Here is a 24,914-nt window from a genome sequence, read left to right as displayed (position 1 = left end):
ATATTATTTTAAGGATGACCATGTTCCCACTCCACAGCTAGAGTAATTCACCCGTTTGCCTGACAATACCACAAAGAAAGGAAAGGCCAAACATTTACTTTAGCTGTCACATTCAGAGAGGAGCCAGTTAACGCTGGGAACTGCCTGTACTTTTTCTTCGTCGAGGCAATATGAAAATATACTCAACGCATATGTAAACTATGAATGCCTCTGGAGGTGAAAAACATTGTTCTGCATGGAAAACATGGTAAATATGAACAGTGTTTAGCACTTCACACACTCAATTGAAGTACTTTCATGAACAAGTCAATCATTTATTTAGAAAAGTATCTTTATTAGAACGAATAATATAAATAGACAAAATAAAACGTAACATTTGCTAACAATGTTTGGTTTTTGTAAGTTGGCAAAACCTCTTTAGGTTTGCTTTGGGTCTAGAACGTTGTATTCTGCTGTCCGCAAGTGTTTGCACACAGAATTGTCAAATGAATTATACTTAAATACAAAGTTTCTTAGTGAGAAACCAATCCATTTAAGCTTTAAACAGGAGCTCTGTGCCTGGGACAAAAGCGCACGTATAACCGACCTAAAGTCAATGCCCGGCATCCAAAACATCTCCTGGATTGGATGGAATAAGGGCAATTATACAGTTATATACAATGTACAACAGACAGAACATTTAATAAACATCCTATCAGCATAGAAAATAAATAAATATGCTTAGTGCATTTAAAAAAATAACTATAAATTAAAGAGCATACCAAACTCAGTTTGGTCCTACACATTGCTTTTCAAAGTCAAAGACAGTCCAGCTGCCTTGATTTTTGTTGAAGGTTTGGATATGCTTTGCTCAACAGTTTCATTTTAACACAGTTTTACTCAGCATTTCAAGGGAAGCTCTAAACATCTAAAAAGTGAACATTCAAATCCAGTTGGCACAATCCAAAACTCTGCAAGGATATTTCATTTGTTATAAACATTTCAGACTGGTCTGTTTTGCCTTACATTGGAATTCAATCAATTAGGTCAAACTATTCATTAAAAGAATTCGTAAACTAGTGACGCACTAATATTTAATTTTCATTTTTCAACTAAAACCCAGCTCACACTGTGTGATTTTTGAATCCTAAAAGATTTCAATCATGCTAGGCTAAAATCTTTAGTCATTGATTATTATTTTCACTTGTTCACCAACAGCCAATTAATGGCTTATGTAATAAAAATGTTGGCTAGCCTGATCCTGTGAGGAAACGTAACTATCTTAAATGTTGTCAGTTTAGTGGCTAATTTGTAATAATTCATACAATTTCAGTCATACAAAAAACTTTTGGTGACAACCAAATGACACCCCTAAACAGAACCATCATTGAGGGATGAGCAAATAGTACAGAAATGTAAGAATGAGATCGTATAAATTCATATGAATAAGCCACCAAATTGAAAGTTACGAATTTTTGTGAGATAGCATTGTTTTGGCAGTGTCAGCAGATTTGTTACTTACGACGAGCATCAAACCAAGAACCAATAAGAGCACAGGGCCTGATAATACAATCAGCCCAACAACTTTAAGCTAGGGTTATGTTCAGAGTACACTGCTCCAATCTTTCACTCTCACGATTGTACTTAGTAATTGCAGAGAAGACTAATACTGTTGATTAGTTGATACTGTTGGTTAGTTCCTGTTGGTTGTGCACCTTTTTTACCAACAAAGTTTGTTTACGCCAATATAATGACGCCGATCACTCTGCCTATTCTCCAACGGAGAAAAAGGGGATTGACAGGTGGTAATTTGTGTGCTATTTATCTTTATTTCTTCATAATTTGGTCATGGGTTAAGCAAAGACTAAGCGAGTCAGGTAGTTGAAACGGTAGGCTACAAATAATTAATTTGTCATCAATTAATTATTCATAAATAATTTATTCACTGCCCCCTTTGACGAGGATGACCTCGTCCATCACAATGTTTCACTATAGACATTGTACAATGCCAAATTGGTCGACATCGCCCAACCTTACTTTAAGCTATTTGTGAAAATTAAAGACTTAAATTAAAATAAACACTGCAGATATTTTATGTTTTCTCTAGGTTATAATTTAGGGGTGCTTTTACATCTAGACCTGAATGAGGTGGTCTCGGCTCGATTGAAACTAACTCTGGAGCGATCGATTGTAGAGAGAAAGCAAAACGATCCGATCCCGGCTATATCACAGTGTATCATGGATATGTAATATATAAGAAGAGAGAAATATGAGTCAGGCGGGATCTCATTCCTACCGATAAATGTGCGTTTCATGTTAAATACGAAAGTGAAAGCATGCTGAACTATTAATGATAGCTGTTTAGCTGTTAGGAACATTGACCGAACTGCAGTCTAGCCAATGGCTATTTATAAAAAAGTCTTACCTCTGATTTATATCTGGTAACGACATCTGTGGGGCTCACCATTAAAAATTAAAGCGCAGCTTTCCGCTTATAATGTCTTATTGCTCATCGCCATAGATTAAAATAAGGACGCATGACAGCTGAGCGGGACTGCAGAATAAACCATGAAACTCTGACCAATGTAAGGAGAGTTTACTCACACGTGACTTGTTTTAGCTCTATTGATCCGTTTAGAAACTTTGCCGTGTACAAAGAACAAAGAGCAACACTGCAACAATTTTAATCCCTGTTTTGGAACAACTAAATCAATTCACAGGCGTAAAAGCACCCTAAGAGCGCAGGTTATTGAGCTTGTAATGGATTGATGACATCCAACTACACCTGAGTTATGCAAGTGTCTGTGTTTGGCACGTATTGATTTTCAACTGTTTGCACAAGCTACAACCTTATAAGATCATTAAAATGTGCACAGTGTTAGCCAGTCTTAAGGGCACTATTTTGCAGCAAATGCGACATTGCTTTTATATTGATCCTATTACATTTCCAACCAAATTTGGTCATTTAGTTTGTACAGTTTCCTCTGTTGTTTGAGACTCCTGCAATTTGGCAAACTTTGCTGAGACTGTCCAAAAACACTCCACCGTTTTGATTCCCAACAGTCTTTTTGAGAATACTTTTGCCAGTATTGGCCTTAAAAACACACAAATGAGGCCTGAGTCCATTCTAAATCTTCTAGTGCTGGTACTTAAGAGCTTCGATGGCATGATTAGGAAATCATAATGTGCTCTTAAACGTCATCAATATTGAACAAAATCCAAAAGTCAGTGATTCAAAACAAGTGCTCAGTGGTTCATGGTCACTTTGAAAAAGTTTGTATGGATGAAAAAAAATGTGCACAAACGTTTCAGTAGCAAAAAATGTCAAAGTCATTTACTTATTTTAAAACAACCAAAATACGTCTCTTCAACTGCCGGGTCCAGCAGTTGTGCGTTGGATACTTTGACGTAAATTCTATCGTCTTTCTCCAGCCGGACACCTCTGCCCTGCTCCATGCAGTACTTGTTATACTTTTTAATGTTCCACTCCGGCGTCCCGCTGCTTTTTGCAAGGACAGTAGGAGGTTCAGACCGTGAGTGTTTTTCGTGGTAAATGTACTGACCCAGCTCTATGTTGCTGATGTTCACTTTCTCAGAGCTGTGAATCTCATGGTATCGAAAACAGGTCTTGGCGTATACATAGTAGTATCCAGGGGAATCCACTATAATTCGGTTATCTTTATATTTCATCCTCTTCAGATTCTCTGCTTTCATGCCATCCCAGGCTATCTGGGTTAAACCGTTTTCATCTGCAAAAGCATAAGCATATGGGTCAGAATAAACATGATTGTCCAAAATATGGTTATAAATTACATTCAGGGGCGTGACAGTAAACCTAATTTAAACCATTTTTATAGCCTTTAGGTTCAAATGCATTGTTGTTTTAACCACTGCGTTTGTAAAACTTTATTAAAAATTTTGAGTAAATTAAAAAAAATTTATATATATATATATATATATATATATATATATATATATATATATATATATATATATATATATATATATATATATATATGTTGATTCTTAAAAGGCAACTTTGTGGCTTAGTGGTTAGCACTGTCCCCTCACAGCTTCTGTGTGAAGTTTGCATGTTCTCCCCGTGTTCGCGTGGGTGTAGTGTATGTGTGTGTATGGGTGTTTCTCAGGACTGGGTTGCAACTGGAAGGGCATCCGCTGTGTAAAACATAAGCTGGATAAGTTGGTAGTTCATTCCGCTGTGGCGACACTAGATTAATAAACTAACTAAACCCAAGGAAAATGAATAAATGAATGATCTTAGCATCAGTGCATCACGTGAACAGCTGTTAAATTCTGATCTACTTTCCCGCACTGAGCCAGAAATAAAACGCTTGTCATGAATTACAGTTCATTCATGTTTCCCAACAAATATAATAATGCTGATGCAGTGAGGGTCAACATGGTGGCAGCCGTCACGCATTACAGATCGAATAATATGACCATTATTAAGAGTTAATATTATTAAGCATTAAAAAAATCATCATTTAAATGGCATAAATACACATTCTTACATATATTTGAGAGATCATTCATTAATTTTCCTTCAGCTTAGTGTCTATTTCAAAGACCTCCTCAGCGGAATGAAGCGGCATATGTTTTATGCAGAAAATGCCCTTCAAGCTGCAACCCAGTACTGGTAAACACCCATACACACTCATTTACACACTATAGCCAATTTTGTTTACACAATTTATCTATATTGCATGCTCTTGGACCAGAGCACTTGGAGGAAACCCATGTGAACACGGTGAGAACATGCAAACCACTGAAACCATTGAGGGGCACCAAGTGACCTGGTCTCGAAAAAGAACACAACTTCTGCAGTTTGGCAGTATTTCCGGTTTCGACCGAATGAGAAGGGAGACGTGGTAAATACGAACTATAGTTCTGCATTCTTGCTACTGTGCTGCAGTACCCGACCAGATTTCTTGTGGTGGGGGAATAAATTTCCGAATAAAACGCGAGAACGGTCACATCCGCGTGGATGCTGTTTGTGTGTGTGTGTGTGTGTGTGTGTGTGTGTGTGTGTGTGTGTGTGTGTGTGTGTGTGTGTTTGAATGAGAAAGAGTGTCCCACACAGATCTCTAATACAAACAAGACACACAGGTGACCGCGAACCTAAGGTTGCATATAAGGTACATTTCTGAATGGTTTTGGCACAAGCTAACAGTTTGGTGACACTGTGTGAGCCTTACATCATATTTTTCTTATTATACATGGTATTACCGGATACCGAGGTAAAATAGGGAGGAGGTTTGATGGTATCAAAATTTGGATACCGACCAAGTCTACTAACCACTGAGCCACCATGTCGTCACATCTTTATTTTCACCAATAGAAATTACATCAGATTTTTTTAGGTCACAATTTTTCACTTCAAAAGCATTTCAGGAAATACAACAACCATGTCATGTGATTTAAAAATGTAATATAAATAAAAAAACAGCATTTACTTACTGGGTAATAAGTCTATGGGCGTCTTGATTGGAAGGTGAGCTGATGGCACTTTTTTTGTTTTGTCCTTTGTTGAACTATTCATTTGATCGCCTATTAAAGTTTCACTGTGCATTTCCTGAGGGGGGAATAACACAAAGCAAATGACTGAGTTGATTCTTATGGCCACACAGACAATCACAAAACAAATATGTAATGTTATGAGGAATGAGTCTTTTGGACTAGTGGCAATTCTAAGCAGCTACAGTATGTCACCTCAGATTGTAGCAGAAATGAAAACCAGCTGAGCATGTGCCAAGTGATAGTAACACTTTATTTAGAGGGTGATAAAACAACACAAAACTATAAAGATCAAAGGTTAGTATGTTATATTTAATTTTTCGAGATATTACCATGGTCACACTTTACTTGAAAGTATGTTCATAAGAATGTCATTAAACCTTTAAGTCATGTAATGAATATAAATGAAACTATGTATGCTTATACCAACTGTCACTGAGTGTCATGTTGTGACTAGGGCCAGACAGAATCTTTAAATTTTTGCTATTTCTGTGTAGAATTTTGTAAGAAAAAAATCTGCGGATTTATGTGGAATGATTTTTGGCAGTATCATAACTAAAACCTTAATATATTAAATTAAAAAATAATACATTTTAAACTTGTGTTTAATGTTTAAAATGCAAATACAATTAGATCCACTTATTTGGTAAACAAAGCAAGTCTCTCATAGAGTATATAAAAGACAGAAAATATGACTACACAAACTGTATTGTATAGAAATTATATGAACATTTCATTTCCCAGAGATGAAAAATAAATTTACACACATTTACACAAGTAAATTAATAGACTCAATGATGGGCTAAAAAACCTCTGCGGATTTCTGTGCATAAATACATCACAACCTGTTTTTGTCTTTGTCATGAGAACTTGATATCACTAAAACAACAAAACTTGTCATAAACATGATTGTCAAGAAGCCATCATTAATATATGTCATGAATTTTATAACACCGTCATTATTATATTTTTATGATCTCAACTGAGTGGTACAAGCTAAAATTGTCATTAAATATTAATCACACCGTAAAAAATTATTTGACAGATTAATGACACTTTTAATGAGACATTTTAATGACAGATACAGTTTGTACTGAAAAATACGGAAAAATATTTATGACAATTATAATGACAATCATGTTTATGATAGATTTATGACAAGTTATCTTGGTAATGTCGAATTTTCATGATAAAGATAAAAAACAGGTTGTGTTGTACAGTATTCGTTTATTTCAATTTGTCATAAGAAACAATGTCATGTTTGCATATAAATGACATAACTGAGAAAATGACACTTATGGTATTTTAACAATCTAGACACAAAGAGCTCTATTTTGACAGTCCATGCACAAAACGGAAAGCGCAGGGCGCAAACGCTTTTAGGGCGTGTCAGAATCCATATTTGCTAATTTAAGGACAGAAAAATCCGCTTTGCGCCATGGCGCATGGTCTAAAAGGGTTGAGTTTATTTACTTAATGAGTTATAGGTGTGTTTTGAGATCAAACCAATCAGAGTCCCATCTCCCATTCCCTTCAAGAGCCAGCTGCGTTGCGCCATAAGCACATTTGCTATTTACAGGACGTAAAGTAAGTGGAAGTGGAAAAACTGAGCATTTCACAAGTAAACAGTTAACAGTTTTGTTTTTTTAACAGAAAACAGTTAAACAAGAACCGTGCAAGAATGGGAGATAATTGATCTACTTTCACTTTTGCTCTTGGATAGGGAAACCTTTAAGCACAGACATCAATTACCCTATACATAATTTTGTTTGTTAAGTGCAAATATTTGCTTCAAAACTATTTCTAAAATCAGTTCTAATTTCCAGCAAACGAATAAATAAACAAAAATAACAAAGTTTGTTCAAAAACCTTAGTTATATCCTAAAACACATGCTGTGCCCCATATGGTCTAAAACCTGACAGGTGGACAAATCTAAGCTTGTTTTTAATAAAACAAATATAAATATGGATATAATAAATATTGCTGCTAATAATAATAACATTATACAGAAGCAAATTGTTATGAATGAACTGAAAAAGCCTCCCGAGATGAAGGCAAAAAAACTGTGTTTTTTCATATTTATGTAGGCTAGAAAGTAATATGTTTTGTAATATTTTAATCCTTTATATTTATATCCTATATATATTCTTATTATATCCTATATATAGGCCTATTCTTAATATTTAAATTTTTCATATGTAAAGATATTTGCGTATTGCTCTACATCTTGTGTGTAGGCTTTTAAGCAGTGTGTAAGTGAGGCGCAACTCTGCGCTGGAGTTTAGACCGGGTTTGTTTTGGTCTAAAGAAAAATCTATTATAGTTTCTCAAAATAGCAACGCGCCAGCAATGCAATCAGAACGCCTTCCTTTTTAAACCAGAACACCTATGGGCTTACATATGAGAGCAAATGCATTTGCTATTTAAAGAGCGTAGCGCAACGCCTTTAAAACGACTCTTGCGCCAAGCTGAAACTAGCAAACAAGTATTGCGCCACGCCTTGCGCCACATTGCGCCGGGTGTATGATAGGGCCCCAAATCTAAAGCGATTGGCTCAAAAGCATTCAGAGCATGTGCGAATCCACCAATACGCTTAGCACCCTGGCGCATGGTCTAACAGGGTTGTGCTTTTTTTCCTAATGAGTTCTGGGTGTGTTTTGAGCATAACCTCAAGTTATGTGTTAGTCACATCTCTCAATCCCTTTAAGAGTCAGTTGCATCACATCATGGTGCGTTTGCTATTTACATGACAGACTTTGTAAGGGAAAAAACTGAATGCGTTACTTGAATGCGTTGAATGAGAAGACAGTTAAACAGACTATCTGCAGTGCAAGGATAAATAACAAGCCTCCTTCATTCGGCTTCTTTACTTTACTCTTTTACTTTTGTAAATAAGGAAATGGTATTGTATGCACTCCACTGAAGACAACCATTAGCCTACATATTTAATTTCATTTGTTAAGCGCAAATATTTGGTAGAACTAAATTCAGTTTTAATTTCAAGCAAAAAAATAAATGAATAATAATAAAGATGTGTGGTCAAAAAAGTTATATCCAAACACACATCCTATTCTTATGCCCCATATGGTGATGCATACATCTCCAAAACCCAACAGGCGGACAAATCTAAACTTGTTTTAAGTAAAACAAATATAAATAGTCATATAATAAATATTACTGCTAATAATGATAACATACAAATGCAAATTGTCATGAATAAACTGAAAAGGCACCCAAGGTGAAGAAGGCATGGAGGCAGTGGTTTTTATATTTATGTAGAAAATAATAATGTTTGTAACATTTTAATCAAATATCTTAGATATTTGGGTTTTGCTGCACACCCTGTGTGTATTAAGCAATGTGTAAGTGTTTTGGACTGCATACTGTAGGTGCATAACTAACCTGCTCTGCGCTGGACTTTTGGATTAGCTTTTAGTTGGTCAATGGTGTGGTCTATTTCAATTCCTCAAAATAGCAACGTGCCAACAATGTACCTTAACACACCTCCTTTTTAAACCGGCACACCCATGAGTCTACAAAGTGGCACAAATGAATTTGCTATTTTAAACAACGTGTCGCAAAACGTGAAAATTAGAGTTGCACTGGTCTGAAAATAACAACAATTCACGTCGTACGTGTCCTGCGCCTAATTGCTCCGGGTGCATGATGGAGCCCTTAATGACAGCTGTCATAAGCATGCTTAAAATCATTCACATGTCATGTTTTTAAAGGGTTCATGGCAGTCTTACAAACCCCTCTTCAAGCAAAGCATTGCCAAGGTAATATCTAGGAAAAATCTCTATTGAAATATTAACCTTCTACCTCTATCGTTTTGCATCATTTTATTTTCAGCCATTCTTGCGGAATGTTGTTTTTCAAAGTCGAAGTAGGAAACAATAGTGACCACAAACTGATATTGTTTTGCTTTTTTACACATGCTGGTTATTGGTTGCAACGTAGTAGAACTTGATCTCACAGCTAAAGATAGAATGACAGCATGCGCATTGTTACCTGAAATACATTTCCGTAAAGGCCTAACATTACATTTCTCCACGTTTGCCTGTAATGCTTCTATTTGATCTTGAATGATTTCACAAAAAGCACAAAGTTTACTCTAAATAAAGTTGTTCTCTATATTAGTAAGCAACATTTCTGAACTTCATCCAATGATGTGGATTTGCTTCTGGGAATGTACATCTCACAATATTCATTAATTTTCCTTTGGCTTAGTCCCTTTATGCATCAGGGGTCACTTCAGTGGAATGAACCACCAACTTATCCAACTTAGATCTTTTTACAACTTACATCTTTTTACACAGCGGATGCCCATCCAGTTGCAACCCTGTACTGGGAAACCCCCATATACACTCATTTACACTCATACACTACAGCCAATTTAGTTTATTCAATTCACCTGTACTGCATGTCTTTGGACTGTGAGGAAAACCAAAGCACCCTCATGCAGGCTCAGACCGGCGACCTTCTTGCCGGGAGGCTCAGTGCTAACCACTGAACCACAGGGTCACTCCATCTAACAATATTGCAAATACTGATTCTAGGCCAGGGGTCCTTGTGACCACCGCACTGCATTTTTTGCTCGTCTCACTTGTTAACACACCTGATTTGGACAACCTGTTTTTTTTTTAAGAGAGCTTCAAGAAGTCTTCCAGTTGACATATTCGCTACATAGTGTACACTACTGTCTCCCCTGCACATGGGATTAAGAACCGCTGCCCAAAATGACGAAGTCTGGTTGAGTTGAATGAGTAGTGTATTCTCACCAAGTCCAAGAAACTCTGGTACAAATGTGATTTCTCACCAGACTGTTTACATTAATTTTTGTTTCATCATGGTTTTTTTTTTTTTTTTTTTCATTTGATGTAACCTTTTGTGTATTTGACAGTTAACATGAATGAGGGCTTAGTTTAATATCCACACGCCTCATTGGCTGACAGACGAGTTTCTGTAAGTTTCATTTAATGTCAAAGCTTCAATCTATTTTTAAAGACTCTTAAATCCACTGTTGAAAAGTGAATCTTGATTATTTAATTTGGAGCCATAGTCTACAATAGTGATCTTCAAAGTCCCGCTCAACTGACGCCAGCTCACAGTCATGACACAACACCCCTATTTCGTACACAATGTTATAACTAACTAAAAGCTAACTTCTTAGAAAACCAAACATGAACCTACATCAGCATGATAAGAACTGCATAAAGCTGCCGTTTCTATAATCTAACAAACAACAAGCCACAGACCAGCACTAATTCATTGTCAATGTAAAAAAAGTGCAAACACTTCAGCATTTCAGTTTTTGTTTACAATGCTGACTATAAGCATTCATCAAGATCAACTAGAAACTATATTTTTAAAAATATGCAAGGTTTATGGAATTAACACAAAAATTAACAAAGAACTTCATGAGACAACTCGTTATTCCTCACGTTTTACATGAAAGTAGTTCAAAATAAACAAATCATTCATGAACAACCCATCCCTAAATTTACTTTTTAAAAGATGACATGCCCACCATTATGTAAATATATGTTATGGAAAAAATTATATTATATATAAAATTAAATTATATTACTTTTTTTAAGCAATGCGTTACTTAGAAAAGTAATATTATTACGTAACACATTGTTTGCAATCTATTACCCCCAACACTGGTTGTCAGTGGTTACAGGATTTCAGCTTTCGACAAAACAACTTGTTGAATCAAAGAGCGAAACTCAAAGGTTGAAACCACTTGAGGGTGAATAAATAGTGAGAACTTTTTGGGTGAATTTGGGTACAATCTTTAAAGTAAACAAAACATTTTACAATGTTTTAAGATGTTTTACAATGTTAAAAGATGTTTTAAGTAGCTATTAATTGAATGATTTTAAGCATGACATGTTTTATATATTTTTCTCTGCAACATTTGTCAGTTATAGATGCTAAATGAGCTATCCATCCTTTCTAACTCCATGTATAGCCAGCTTTCTTTAATTGAAATTTACCTCAATAGGCTTTAAAACACACACAGATGTTGTGTTTGTTTTTGCCGCAAATGTTTTTTTTTTTTTTAGGTATATGTATGCTGAATCCCATACTAACCATCCTAAATAGTATTCGATCTGATCACATCATTACAAACACATTACCTGAAAGACCTATGAATGGAAGATTAGCATGTACTTCATCTCCAATATGGCAGGAGATCAAATATAAAAGAAATGTGACAAGATGACTGACAAGGCAGTTTAGGCAATGATAGAAGAGGATTATTCATTAATGACTAGCTACTGTGTCTTAAAGCTTCAAAGGTTCTAATTTAGCTGCCAGAGTTCTTACTATATCAAGAAAATATGACCATTTCACTCCAGTTTTATCCTCCTTACACTGGCTGCCAGTTAAGTTACGTATTAATCACATATATCTCTTTTTTACCTATAAACCTTTAAATTAATCTAGCTCCTGTTTATCTAACCAACCTTCTGTCTCACTACAAACCAACTCACTCTTTAAGATCTTAAAACTTAAAAGCTAGTACTCAGAATTAGAGCTGTAATCGGGCCATAAAAGTTAGTTTCACTGATGCTACTGGCTGAGATGCATAGTTCTGATCTGGCTAATTTTGCTACTTTTGGGCAGGATTGTTTGTTTATCTTTTAACAGCCAAGAACATCCATTTCATTTTCCATGACAGCGGTTTTAATGTAGCGAGTGGCCTCATCATCTTTCCTGTCAGCTTGCTGTGCTGTTTAGCACTCCACCATAATACGTAGTGTATGAGTGATTGCCGAAATACATTGGCGGCTAGAATGACAGGTTCTTTTTGAACTGGCAGGTAGCCTCACCGCAGTCAAAAATCGTTCTTTTTTTACTTTTCTGTCATCTTTTGTTTCACCTTTGTAAGGAGGGAATTTAATGTTGTAACAAACTATTTAATTACTTTCTCGCCATAATCGAAATGCATCACATGACTGTTCATTTACTGCGCAAGCCAAGCCCGGCCCGACCCTGTCTAAAATGATAGAAATTGAACCTAAACCCGTTGGGTCCCGTCGGGATTGGCCAAAGATCTTCAGCTCTACTCAGAATAGCAAAGGCTACTAAAGGAGGTCGAGCCTTCTCATTTATGGCTCCTAAACTCTGATATAGCCTTCCTAATAATGTCTGAGGCTCAATTACATTCTCTCAGTTCAAAAATAAATTAAAGACCTATCTTGTTTTAGTAAAGCATACACACAATGCATCACATAACTATATGATGCACAAGTGTGATCCATGCAGGTAAGTGGACTTGACAACCACCTGTTCACCCTCCTCCTGTTTTAATGTACCAGACATTTTGTTAAAAATACTTACAGGCTTTAAATGTTTGCTTATATAACTCCTATTTTCATTTATGGTGATTTTTCTTCGCATTGACATTTAATAAATCTCATTCAAATACATTATGAACAGCAACTACCCTAATTATTGTCTTTGTTCTCTATTTCCCCCTGGAGATGCCCATCCCAAGGCCTCTAGAGACTGTGCAGTGGCATTAATAGGATCTTAGAGGTATGACAAGATGATGCCAATATCGAGAACTTCAAGGACAACACACTTAATACACTTCATTAAACATGTACACCTATATGGTATGAAATTGCAGGTTAATGATGTCTGTACATAATAACAACTTTGATTTGATTGTAAGTTTAACTTCATTTAATCATAATGTCATAATGTGCACCTTTTGTAATGCTGTTTTGGAACAATAATAATTGTAAAAAGCGGTAAACAAATAAACTTGATCTGAATTTAAATATAGAAAATTAATTTTTTAAGCCAGCTCTTCATAGAGGAATCCCATGTATGATAGGGGAAAGTAAGACCAATGAAAAAAATGCATGAGATGCAAACATGTCTTTGTTACTGAAATCTTAACAGGCCAAAAAAATGCTGCACTATTTCCTCTCTGGAGTTTTACTTGCTCAGTTATGACTAGAATGTTGCCAGTGCCTCAAGCGTTTTCAGAAGAAGAAGAAAATATAAAGCAATAAATGACTGCTAATGTTTTGCAATTGAAAGTTGTCTTGAAAATGGAGCCAACAAATGCAGAAAGTCCTGCAAATCAAGAACCGAAAACTCACTCCCTTCAACTGTGAAATCTAATCTGATTTGCGGGTGTATGTGTCATCATTTTATGCCTAACACCACAAAGAGATTTATACAAGTGGTTGTAGATTAAGGCCTAAGTGAAAGCTATAGTTATGAAATATGAACTAAAGGTTATAATATTAGGCCTTATATCCTATACAGGCATCAAGTAGCAAATAAACATAATAATTACGTCCTTCAAGTTCTGGATGTCGTTCGATGCTCCGACCTTCTTGAGAATTTTGGTATACCACAAACAAACTAGGCCAGCACATGCAAGCTCTCGAGCTAGATTGTATTTGAGCGGCATTTAAAAAAAAGCCATGACATAACATATATTTAAACAATTCTTTGTAGGTTTACATTTCCTTTTAAATACGTTGTCCCGGGGTAATGATAAAAACAGTTCACTTCTCATGGTCTGGCAAGGCGAGCTGTCAAAATGCTTCATAAAGCCCAGAATTTTTGTATAGCATAATAAAACTACAAGCCCCCACAACCCAAAATCTAAGCTTAAAATAAAAACTCTCGGTCAACATACTACTGTACATTTCTCTTCTAATCTATCTTAAAAGATTCTGATTAATTATGATGAATATATTTCTAAACCAGAGCCAAATGTCTTTTGCAAACCCTATTATTAGCCTTTCTATATGAGGAAAACACACTCACGGCATCCCTACGGACCATATATAGATGTTTACGCAGGTCATTTGTAATTATTGAGTCAGTAGCCATGCGACATGGTTAAATATCCAAACTGAGCTCCTGACAAAGAACAGTTCCAGAGACTTTAGCCTGACCTTTTCACAAGCAACTGCACCGTCATGCTTAAGAAAATGTTTTACAGAAGCACTGGTATGTTTGCAGCGTTTCCTCATTTTTAAACATAATATGTCAAAATACTGATGCAGACCATGTATCAATGATTAAAGATTGGTATTATTAACATAAAAAGTACATTCACGCTGTCCAATAAACCATGGAAGCTGACCTTTGCAGGAAAAACTATAATGAGTTTTAAAAATGTTTTATAAACATGTTTAGAATTAAAGGTCCAAAAAGCTGTCACTGGGACTGTACCTTTTCAAATGGTTCACTTCTGGATTTTTTATTAGCTATAATACCCTTGAGATACCAATGAAGTACTAATATGAACTGTTTAGATTTTGGAAATAGGCTCATTTTACAAGTCAGCTAGAGTTAAACAGATACTCCAGACCCGGTGGGAACACTTTTAGCTTAGCTTAGCATATATCACTGAATCGGATTAGACTATAAGCATCTCTTTAAAAATATATATATATATTTTTTTTTATAATTTTCCTATTTAATCCCATTTAAGCAATGATACTACACAGTGTCAGTTAAGAGCCTACTTCTAAAAATTGAAGAAATAAGGGATCACTATGATGACTCTTGTACTTAGTCCTGTCACGATAAGGAATTTTTGTTGTGCTATGTATTGTCACAGAACTTGTTGCAATAAGCAATATTATTGTTATTTTGGGATCATTTTATGCAACTGATTATGTAATGATTAAATAACAGGCATTATAATGCAAATACTTATCATTCTTAAGGTTGTTTAGATTTTATAACTTGATGTTAAAAAGGTAAATGTTCTATTATATATACTATTAAAAGTCCTATAAGGTGAATGTCCAATTGTAAACTTTGACACTTGTGAGTTAATGTAAATGTCATTGTAAAATGATGTTAGCTTTATTTGTGCATTTGTAAATACATATTGCAACGGCAAAAATTATTGAGGTTCTATCTAACTATTGCACAATAAGATGATTGATTGTCGATATTAATTATTGTCACAGGCATATTTGTACCTATATTTCTGACAGATATGATAATAATAAACATGGCCAAGTTTCTCATCAAGAGATTTTTTTTTTGAAGAAATAATTATATTATGCTGTTTTCCCCGTGTTAGCGTGGGTCTCCTTAGGGTGCTCCAGTTTCCCCCACAATCCAAAGACACTCCCTATAGGTGAATTGAACAAGCTAAATTGGTTCTAGAGTACAGAATGTGTGTGAGAATGTGAGAGTGGTTGGGTGTTTCCCAATACTAGTTTGCAGCTAGAAGAGCATCCGCTGTATAAAACATATGCTGGATAAATTGGCAGTTTATTCCACTGTGGCGGACCCTGATTAATAAAGGGACTAACCCAAAAAGATGACTGACTGAATGACTGAATGAATGAATGAATGAATGAATGAATGAATGAATGAATGAATGAATGAATGAATGAATGAATGAATGAATGAATGAATGAATGAATGAACGAATGAAACTAGCCCTAGTGTATGTGTGTGAATGTGAGAGTGTATGGATGTTTCCCAGTTCTAGGTTGCAGCTAGAAGGGGATGCGCAACGTAAAACATATGCTGGATAAGTTGGTGGTTCATTCCACTGTGGGGACTGCTGATAAATAAAGGGTCAAAATCAAAATAAAATGAACGAATGAATTATACCATGCACACATTACACACAGTTTTGAGTAACTTTTAAATGTTGACTTCTCACTTGTCAATATGCTTTTATGAAGCTAAATAATTCTCATTGTCAGTTAATAAATAACCTGCTCTAAAGGAAAAATGTGATATTTTGTTAATACTCATGAAAATTGCAAAGGCTATTTTTAAAAGCAACAAATTTAGAAAAGTAATTGCTATGAATTATTTCTTTTACTAAAGTTTGTGTAATTTTACTGTCATCTCAGCAGGCTATTAATCAGATGATGTCATTACACAGCTGTGTTGTTGCCAGGCAGTCGCTACACAGTTGATCACAGTTACAAGGATCTATCGATCCTTTTTAATGCATAATAGGGGCTCTTTAAACTGCATATGATGTCCTGTAAGTGCATTCCAGGTTAGGCACAAATACTGGACAACCAAAACAACAATGGTGGATAACACATTCATATGTGTGTGTGTGCTGTGCTGTTACGCAGTGTTTCTTTCTTTCTTTCTTTTTTTTTTTTTTTTTTGCAAAGTTACATCTACAAATACTGGCATGGCATCCCTTATGCAATTTATAAAAAAATTAATTAATTAATAAATTACAACATATGTGTTTAAGTACACCACTAGTGTATATCAATAAATCCTGAGATCAATTCTGAATCAGAACTGAGAACCACTCATTCATTCATTCATTCATTTATATTCAACAGCGGAATGAACCGCCAACTATTCTAGCATGCGTTTTTCAGAGCAGATGCCCTTCCAGCTGCAACCCAGGACAATTTAGCTTACCCAATTTACCTATTAGCGCATGTGTTTGAACTGTGGGGAAAACCAGAGCACTCGAAGGAAAATCCACGTCAACAAGAGGAGAACATGCAAACTCCACAAGATAATGCCAACAGGCCCAGCCGGGGCTCAAACCAGCGACCTTCTTGCTATGAGGCGACAGTGCTAACCACTGAGCCATGGTGCCGCCAATTGAGAACTATAAACTTTCTATTTTGAGTAGAATAGTCAGAATCGTAAGACTTGCAACTAGACTATGATTAAAATAATAATAATAATAAATCATTTACTTTTAACATTTTAACATAACAAGGAAGCTCTCTTAGGAATGATGCATGTCAAATTTCCCCTAATTTATTATTTTTTTTAAGTCACATAATATCACACCATGTTGTGCAGTGTAAAATGAGGAAAAGGATGTTATAGTAAACTGATGTTGTTTCTGAATCTGAGCCAAAGATCACAAACATGAAAAAAGCAGACTCATCTTTTGAAGTTTATTAGCTCACCTCATTAGGACTCTGCTGTGGTGAGGCAAGATCGACCTGTAAAGAAACAACAGAAAAAACAAACAGTTTAGTTACACAACTACATCCAGCTGGAACGCTATTCACTAACAGGTACCACTGCACACTGCATGCTTTTAATGAACTAACGGGAAAGCAGCATTATTAGCATTAAGTCATTTATAGGCATATAGTTCACCTGAAAATTAAATCTGCCATCCTTCACTTGCTCAAAACGTATTTGAATTTATATCATATATATATATATATATATATATCTTTTTTTTTTTTAATAAATTGGTCTTATGCTTCATATTTTCAGATTTTATTAGTATATGTATTAATTCCGGCACTTGTACCATATAATAGACATATCAACCATTTGGTAGAGGTTGATATTTTAGAAATTATGGGATGTGTTGGAAAAAATGCATTGAGTGTGTTAACTAGCTACATTACGAGTTAAGAAATGCAATGCAAAAATGTTTTTCTTGGTGGGGTAGTTAAAGGGTTAAACGCAAAATAAGATATTTTAGGAATGGTACCCACTGACTTCCATAGTATTTTTCCTACATGTTTCCAACATGTTTTAGAATATCTTCTTTTGTGTTTAACAGAAGAAAAAAATTCATAACAGTTTTAAACCACATGAGGGAGAGTAAACACAATGAGGACATTTTCATTATAATAATGAACTATCCTTCTAACTATGATTTACAAGCTCAAAGAAAGGGCGAATTAAGGTAGAGCATTGTTTTCAGTAAAACTAAATAAAATCATCGCCCAGGGTTTAAATGAGCTATGGATTATTCATTTATTCATTTTCCTTCGACTTAGTCCCTTATTTATGAAGGAATGCCACAGCGGAATGAACTTATCCAGAATATGTTTTACACGGTGGATTTGTGTAATTTCTGTAAAAAGGGCATCATTTTCACAATATTGACATCTAAAAGCAAAACGCTTTCAAAAATGTAAAAAGATTAAGACCAAATTGTGTTTAAGTACATCACTAGTTTACTGTATATAAATGATTTCTGGGTTCATTTCTCACAATTTTGAATCGGAATTGAGAAACATTCAATCATTCATTTTTTTTTTTGTTTGACTTATTCTCTATTTCAGAGGTTGCCACAGTGGAATGAACCACCAACTATTCCAGCATATGTTTTTTTGCAGCGGATGCCCTTCCAGCACTGGAAAACACCTTACCTTTCCTTACACACAGTACTGGAAAATACCCATACACTCTTGCATTCAAACACACTCATAGGCTGCATCCGAAACCGAATACTTCCGTACTATATAGTACGCTAAAATCAGTATGCGAGCCGAGTAGTATCCAAACTCATAGAATTTGAAAATCAGTATGCGAGAAGTACCCAGATAACCTACTACTTTCGGCGAGATTCTGAAGTGCGCATTCCATTCACGCTGCGCTATGATGCTCTGCGAGAGAGTTCATGAATGGGTGTGAAGCGACGCAACTGACGCAGGAAGGTCATGTTACCATGACAAAATGGGAGATGTAGTACTTTTCTAACGGCCGAGTAGTACGTTCAAATTCAAATGCAGTACCTACAGAGTAATAGGCAGTTTCGGACGCAGCCATACACTATGGCCAATTAAGTTAATCCAATTCCCCTATAGTCCATGTCTTTGGACTGTGGGGTAAATCAAAGCACCCTGAGAAAACCCACACCAACACTTGGGAGAACATGCGAACTCCACACAGAAATGCCAACTGGCTCAGCCAGGACTCAAACCAGCAAGCTTCTTTCTGTGAGGCAACAGTCCCAACCACTGAGCCATCGTGCTACCCTATACACACACACACACACACACACACACACACATATATAATTACACCTACAGATGGATAAGCAGCAGGCCGACATTAAGCCTACACCAATAGGAAACTTCAGCAAATCTTTACTTTCATTTTTGTTTTGGATTATTTTGATTTCTCAACAAGACTTTCAGAAATCTGATCTCCCCAGTAAAATCTCTCCAGAATCAAGCAGATCACTATAGTGCAAAGAAAAATAAATAAATAGAGTCTAATGAAAAAGCAATTTAAATAGTTGTATCTTTCGCATAAATCACATTTCTGGAAATGAAATAATCTGTTCTCACAGATCTTGGGTTTCGATCACCATTTAAACGAGTAAAACATGACTGACTTAAACGATGAGAGTGCAGGTGCTCGGTTGCAATGTAAAATGAGACAGCGCACACAAATCTGAAACTTTTTTTTATCTGTAAGTAACAACAGATGGAATGCAGTCTGTGAATGCAGTCTGCAGTCTTTCTTCTGTGCACCGCATTTTGAAATTCATGCTCTATGAAAAGAATGATAAGAAGCTTCTTGCTAAATCTTTTATTATCATATATGGTTCGTCCCTGCATTCATTTCTTATGAACAACATGAATCGGGCGCCAAATACAACTGACATTCATCTTCTTCATTTCTCGCATCTGTTTCTTTGGCTTCGCACCAGCACACAAGAAGCCTCCGACATACACCGCTGTGTTTGGGCCAAAGCCTCACAAAACAAGATGTCATAATATTCTCCACAGCGTTCAAAATACAGAGAGAGAGAGCGAGAGAGAGAGAGAGAGAGAGAGAGAGAGAGAGAGAGAGAGAGAGAGAGAGGGAGAGAAATTGGGGAATGGCAGCATGTGTGAGAGATGTTTCTCAGCATCCCAGCAGCTCTGAGAAACATTTAAGGGGACGGTTCACCCAAAAATTGTAATTTACTCACCCTCAAGTGGTAAGTATAACTTTATGAGTTTTTGACTTACATAGGAAAACAAATCCTATGGAAGTCAATGGTTGCAGGGTTCTAACAATTTTCTACAATACATTTAAAGGGATAGTTCACCCAAAGATGAAAAATTACCTCATTATTTGTTCAACCTCAGCTGATTATAAACTTTGTATTTTTGTTTCAAAATCATATTTTGAAGAAAGCTTTAACCATTGACTTATGTAGTAAAGAAAACAAATGCTATAGAATTCATTGGTTACAGGTTTCCAACAATTATCTGCCAAAAGTTTAAAGGTACAATTCACCCAAAAAATCTAATTTACTCATTATTTATTCACCCCCAGGTGGTTATAAACCTTGTATTATGTTTTCCAAAATGAGCTTTTGAAGAAAGCTGTAACTATTGACTCATGTAGTAAGGAAAACAAATCCTATGGAAGTCATGGGTTACAGGTTTCCAACAATTATCATCCAAACATTTAAAGGGACAATTCACCCAAAAATTAAAATGGACTCATTATTTATTCACCCTCAGGTGGTTATAAACGTTATATTTTTTGTTTCAAAATTATATTTTGAAGAAAGCTGTAACCATTGACTTATATAGTAAGGAAAACAAATCCAATGGAAGTCAATGGTTACAGGTTTTCACTATTTTTCAAAATATCGTCTTTTGTGTTCAGAAACTTTGAAACAAGTAAAGACAGAATTTTCATTTTTGGGTCAACTATCACTTTAAGTATGAGTAAAAAAAAAACAAGATCAAATAAAACCAGAAGGAATGTTTTGGAGAATCGAGGTCAAAGAAAGGTCTTTCCACATAAACAATAAACAACTATTAAATTATCAGTCCTAGGTTTGGACATGCCCATTTTTCAATACCTGTTAAAAAGCATCCCAATATGCTGCTCACAAAGCTGGTTAAATGGGTATCCATAACCTCAAATTGTTTTGCTCAATATAATTCCAATACACTTGTCTCATTTTATAGTCCTGCTGTCTTTAATACTTGAATGAGCAGACAAATTCATCATTTAGACTGGCATTATATGACTTAGCATCACTTGTGGGAGACCGTCAACAACATTTGGTCAATGTCTGTTTTCTCCAGATTTCTGGAAAATGCGGGGAAAGGAAACCAGTGCTGGATCAACAACACATTCATGAAGATCAACATTGCCAAAAACCAACATTTCCTGCGTCAGCAATTGGATTCAGACTGATACAGTTATTCCCATAACAAACCTAGAGCACAAAACAGACTACTGTATTTAATAACCAACACACTAAACATCAGTCAAGTTACTGTAGATCGTGCACAATATACACATAAAAGACAATTCCCTATCTCATATTACGATTCATATACAGGCTATGCAGTAGTCAACATTTGAAGTGGATTTAAAAAAAAATGAAATTGTGATATGACAATAATTGGTGTTGTGCAACAGTTTTAGGACAACTTTGATAAAAGGAAGGGTTCTGATCCACTTCAAATGTGGACTACTGTAAAGTAAGGTGTTATAAGTAAGGCTTATACTGTAACACTTCTACTTCTATTCTAAAATGTTTCCTGCAATGACACTAATAAATATAGAAATATAAAGAAACATAACTAATAATAAGCCAGAATAAAAACAGTAAGGGGTCTGATCATTTTTAATGATAGCATTAAATAAAACATAAGTTTGATCAGCTCAAATATTGACAGACTTCAAATCAAACGATGTTATAACAAGGCATACGATTAACCTTTGAAGAAAATGAAAGCCCTTTCACATATATCATTTGTGCAGCTTGCATGGAAACAAATGATTTGTAAGTTACAAACAAAACCCACTTTCCGCAAAAAAAAAAGAAAAGAAAAAAGAAAAACACTGAGTAGGCAGAAGACGCTTTTGCAGGCGCGCGCTCTCCAGAAGTTCAAACGCGCTTGAACATCATCAGCAGCCGCGCGCCTCTCACTCACACACACTCAACAATCCTTGACATTCAGATTACACAACATGTTAAAAGAAGAGCCATACCTTTGAAAAGTAAAACCTAAAGCCTGATGCCCTTAAATCAAAATAAACGCCAGAGAAAGTGTTATTTAGAACTACTACATTTAAATCCCCCCGAGTGCTGTCCGCCCGCTTTCCTTCCTTGCAAAAGTTTCTTACCTGTCGGAGATAACCGGTTAAGTGCAACAGAATTGCCACACTAGACGCGACCTGCAGCAGTGCCATGACAGCGAGCGTGCCGAAAATGAGCGCTCTGTGCGTGGAGCCCGTGTGTGGAGCGCGCGCCGGAGCCTCTTCCATATCGATATGATTCCGCAGGTAAGCGCGATAATCATTAGCTGCCATGAACGCCCGATCGCGGCACAGATCCTGTCTCTCAGTGGGAGGATTCAACAAATGATCAACGACTCATATAAACATGTGGGTGGGCAATGTAACTTGCTTCGAAGACAGCCAATCAGATAATAGACACGGATCTCGCTTTTTCAGGCTTCCTTTTTCTTCTTTCGTCTTCTTGCTCTCTTATTGCATGAGTTGAGTCAAAAGCAGGTTACTGGAGAAAGCTGACAACTGATAAGATTTCCATCTGAAAACTGCAGTAACTTTGAAAATCAAAGTAGCTATTATGGCATTAAGTTTCGTTTTCTACCCACTCGAACTGTGTACTGAGATTAAACTTATAGTTTCCTACATCAAGAAAGATCTACAAGTCATAATAATATACACCACTTATACTTTAAACCTCCAGTAATGCTTATGATAACTATTACTTTCTGAAGTTATGTAATGTTAGTTAATATACAGATTAGGCTCTGTCAGAACAGCAACAATTCTGGACATCATTCCTATTGGCAGTTCTGTACAAACACACGTTTTCTACAATCTACAAAGTACAAAAATTATAATAAAATGTTGAAATAACTAAATTATTTAAGTTAAACTAACATTATATCTTGGGTTTCTTTAAAAACATATAATGCAGTCAGTCTGGGTAAAAAAAAAAATATTTTAAAAAACTTAAATGATTATGGAGCCAGATCAGTCTCAAAAATAATACATTTACAAAACACAATTCATACTTGCACAGCACAATTCATTTATTCATTCAGTTTCTTGTCGGCTTAGTCCCTTTATTAATCCGAGGTCGCCACAGCGGAATGAACCGCCAACTTATCAACTTACAAGTTTTCACGCAGCGGATGCCCTTCCCGCCGCAGCCCATCTCTGGGAAACACACACACACACACAAACACACACACACACACTACAGACAATTTAGCCTACCCAATTTACCTGTACCGCATGTCTTTGGACTGTGGGGAAAACCGAAGCACCCGGAGGAAACCCATATGAACGCAGGGAGAACATGCTAACTCCACACAGAAACGCAAACTGAGACGAGGCTCGAACTAGCGACCTGTGAGGTGACAGCACTACCTACTGCACCACTGCTTCGCCCACAGCACAATTCACATTTTCAAATTCCAATTCGTAAATTCAAAACATGATTCATAAACACAACGCACATTTTATGAATTTACAACTATATATACATTTTTTTGTTAAATGAATTGGATTTGAGTATTTAGGAATTGTTTTCTGAACTTACAAATTGGATTTGAGTATTTATGAATCGTGTTCTGAACTTATGAATTGAATTTGTGTATTTATGAATCGTATTCTGAACTTACGAACAGGATTTGTGTGTTTTATAAATTGTGTTCCAAACTTACGAATTGCATCTATGCAATTATGAATCGTGTTTGAAACTTATGAATTGGATTTGTGTATTTATGAATCATTTTTTTTATTTTACGAATTGGATTTGTGTATTATTTATGAATCCATTTCTGAACTACAAATTGGATTTGATTATTTATGAATCGTGTTTTGAACTTACAAATTGGATTTTGTAAATGTGAATTGTGTTGCCAATGCATGCATTATTTTGTAAAAGTATCATTTTTGAGACAGATCAGGCTCCATAAATGATTAGTTAATTATCTGATAAACATACAGAATGCCTAATGTTGACTGGACCAATATTAGCTAATATTATAAAGCATTAAAGGAATAGTTCACCTGAAAATTATTCACACACAAGTAAAAGTGGTTATAAACATTTATAGAAACAGGATATTATGAAGAATGTCCATTGTTGAAACAAAAACCGTGTGGGATGAGTAAATGATGACACAATTACAATTTTAGGGTGAACAATAATTATAAGTCAGCTTTATAATATTTTTAAAATTAGAGTTTAGGTCATCAAAATTAAAATAATTCAAGCAAACAAGATGCAGTACTAGTTACTAATAAATAAATAAATAAAGTAGCTGTTTGAAATTTTATAGTGTAGTGATTTACCTAAAGTGTAGTGATTTACCTATAGTGTAGTGATTTACCTATTTAATTGCCTAAGTGTAAAATAAATGAGTGTCTCATAACATATAGAAAAAACAAGCACTTTTGGTATGACACGATATATTCAGAATTTAGTATTTATATTATTTAGTATTCTAAAGAAAGCTAAATTTCCAAATAACTCCCACTTTTCAAATCAGCATCCATAATTTTCTTCAAGAGAGTCAATGAGTCACAAGTGTTTATCTTAACATATAAACACACTGAAATTCCTCTTGTTATTGCCAGGCTGAGGCAAAGTAAAAAAAAAAAAAAAAAAACAGAGCTTTGTACATGATGATCCTCGAAT

The 24,914-nt window shown here is 35.4% G+C and overlaps 1 protein-coding gene across 1 annotated transcript; it reads right to left on the bottom strand.

Moving 5' to 3' along the window:
* Positions 1-313: 313 nt before the first annotated feature.
* On the bottom strand, positions 314-24,914 carry tnfsf11 (TNF superfamily member 11). Its single transcript, XM_002663351.8, has 4 exons — positions 22,361-24,914; positions 17,431-17,466; positions 5,458-5,572; positions 314-3,728 (listed from the first exon to the last, which is right to left on the bottom strand). Exons 1-4 carry the CDS (start codon positions 22,544-22,546, stop codon positions 3,310-3,312), a joined length of 756 nt encoding a protein of 251 aa, XP_002663397.3. The 5' UTR covers positions 22,547-24,914; the 3' UTR covers positions 314-3,309.

Source organism: Danio rerio, chromosome 9 (genome assembly GCF_049306965.1).
Source record: "Danio rerio strain Tuebingen ecotype United States chromosome 9, GRCz12tu, whole genome shotgun sequence".
Taxonomy (NCBI): domain Eukaryota; kingdom Metazoa; phylum Chordata; class Actinopteri; order Cypriniformes; family Danionidae; genus Danio; species Danio rerio.
The sequence above is the reverse complement of the archived record's forward strand: the minus strand, read 5'-3'. Positions and strand labels throughout refer to the sequence as shown.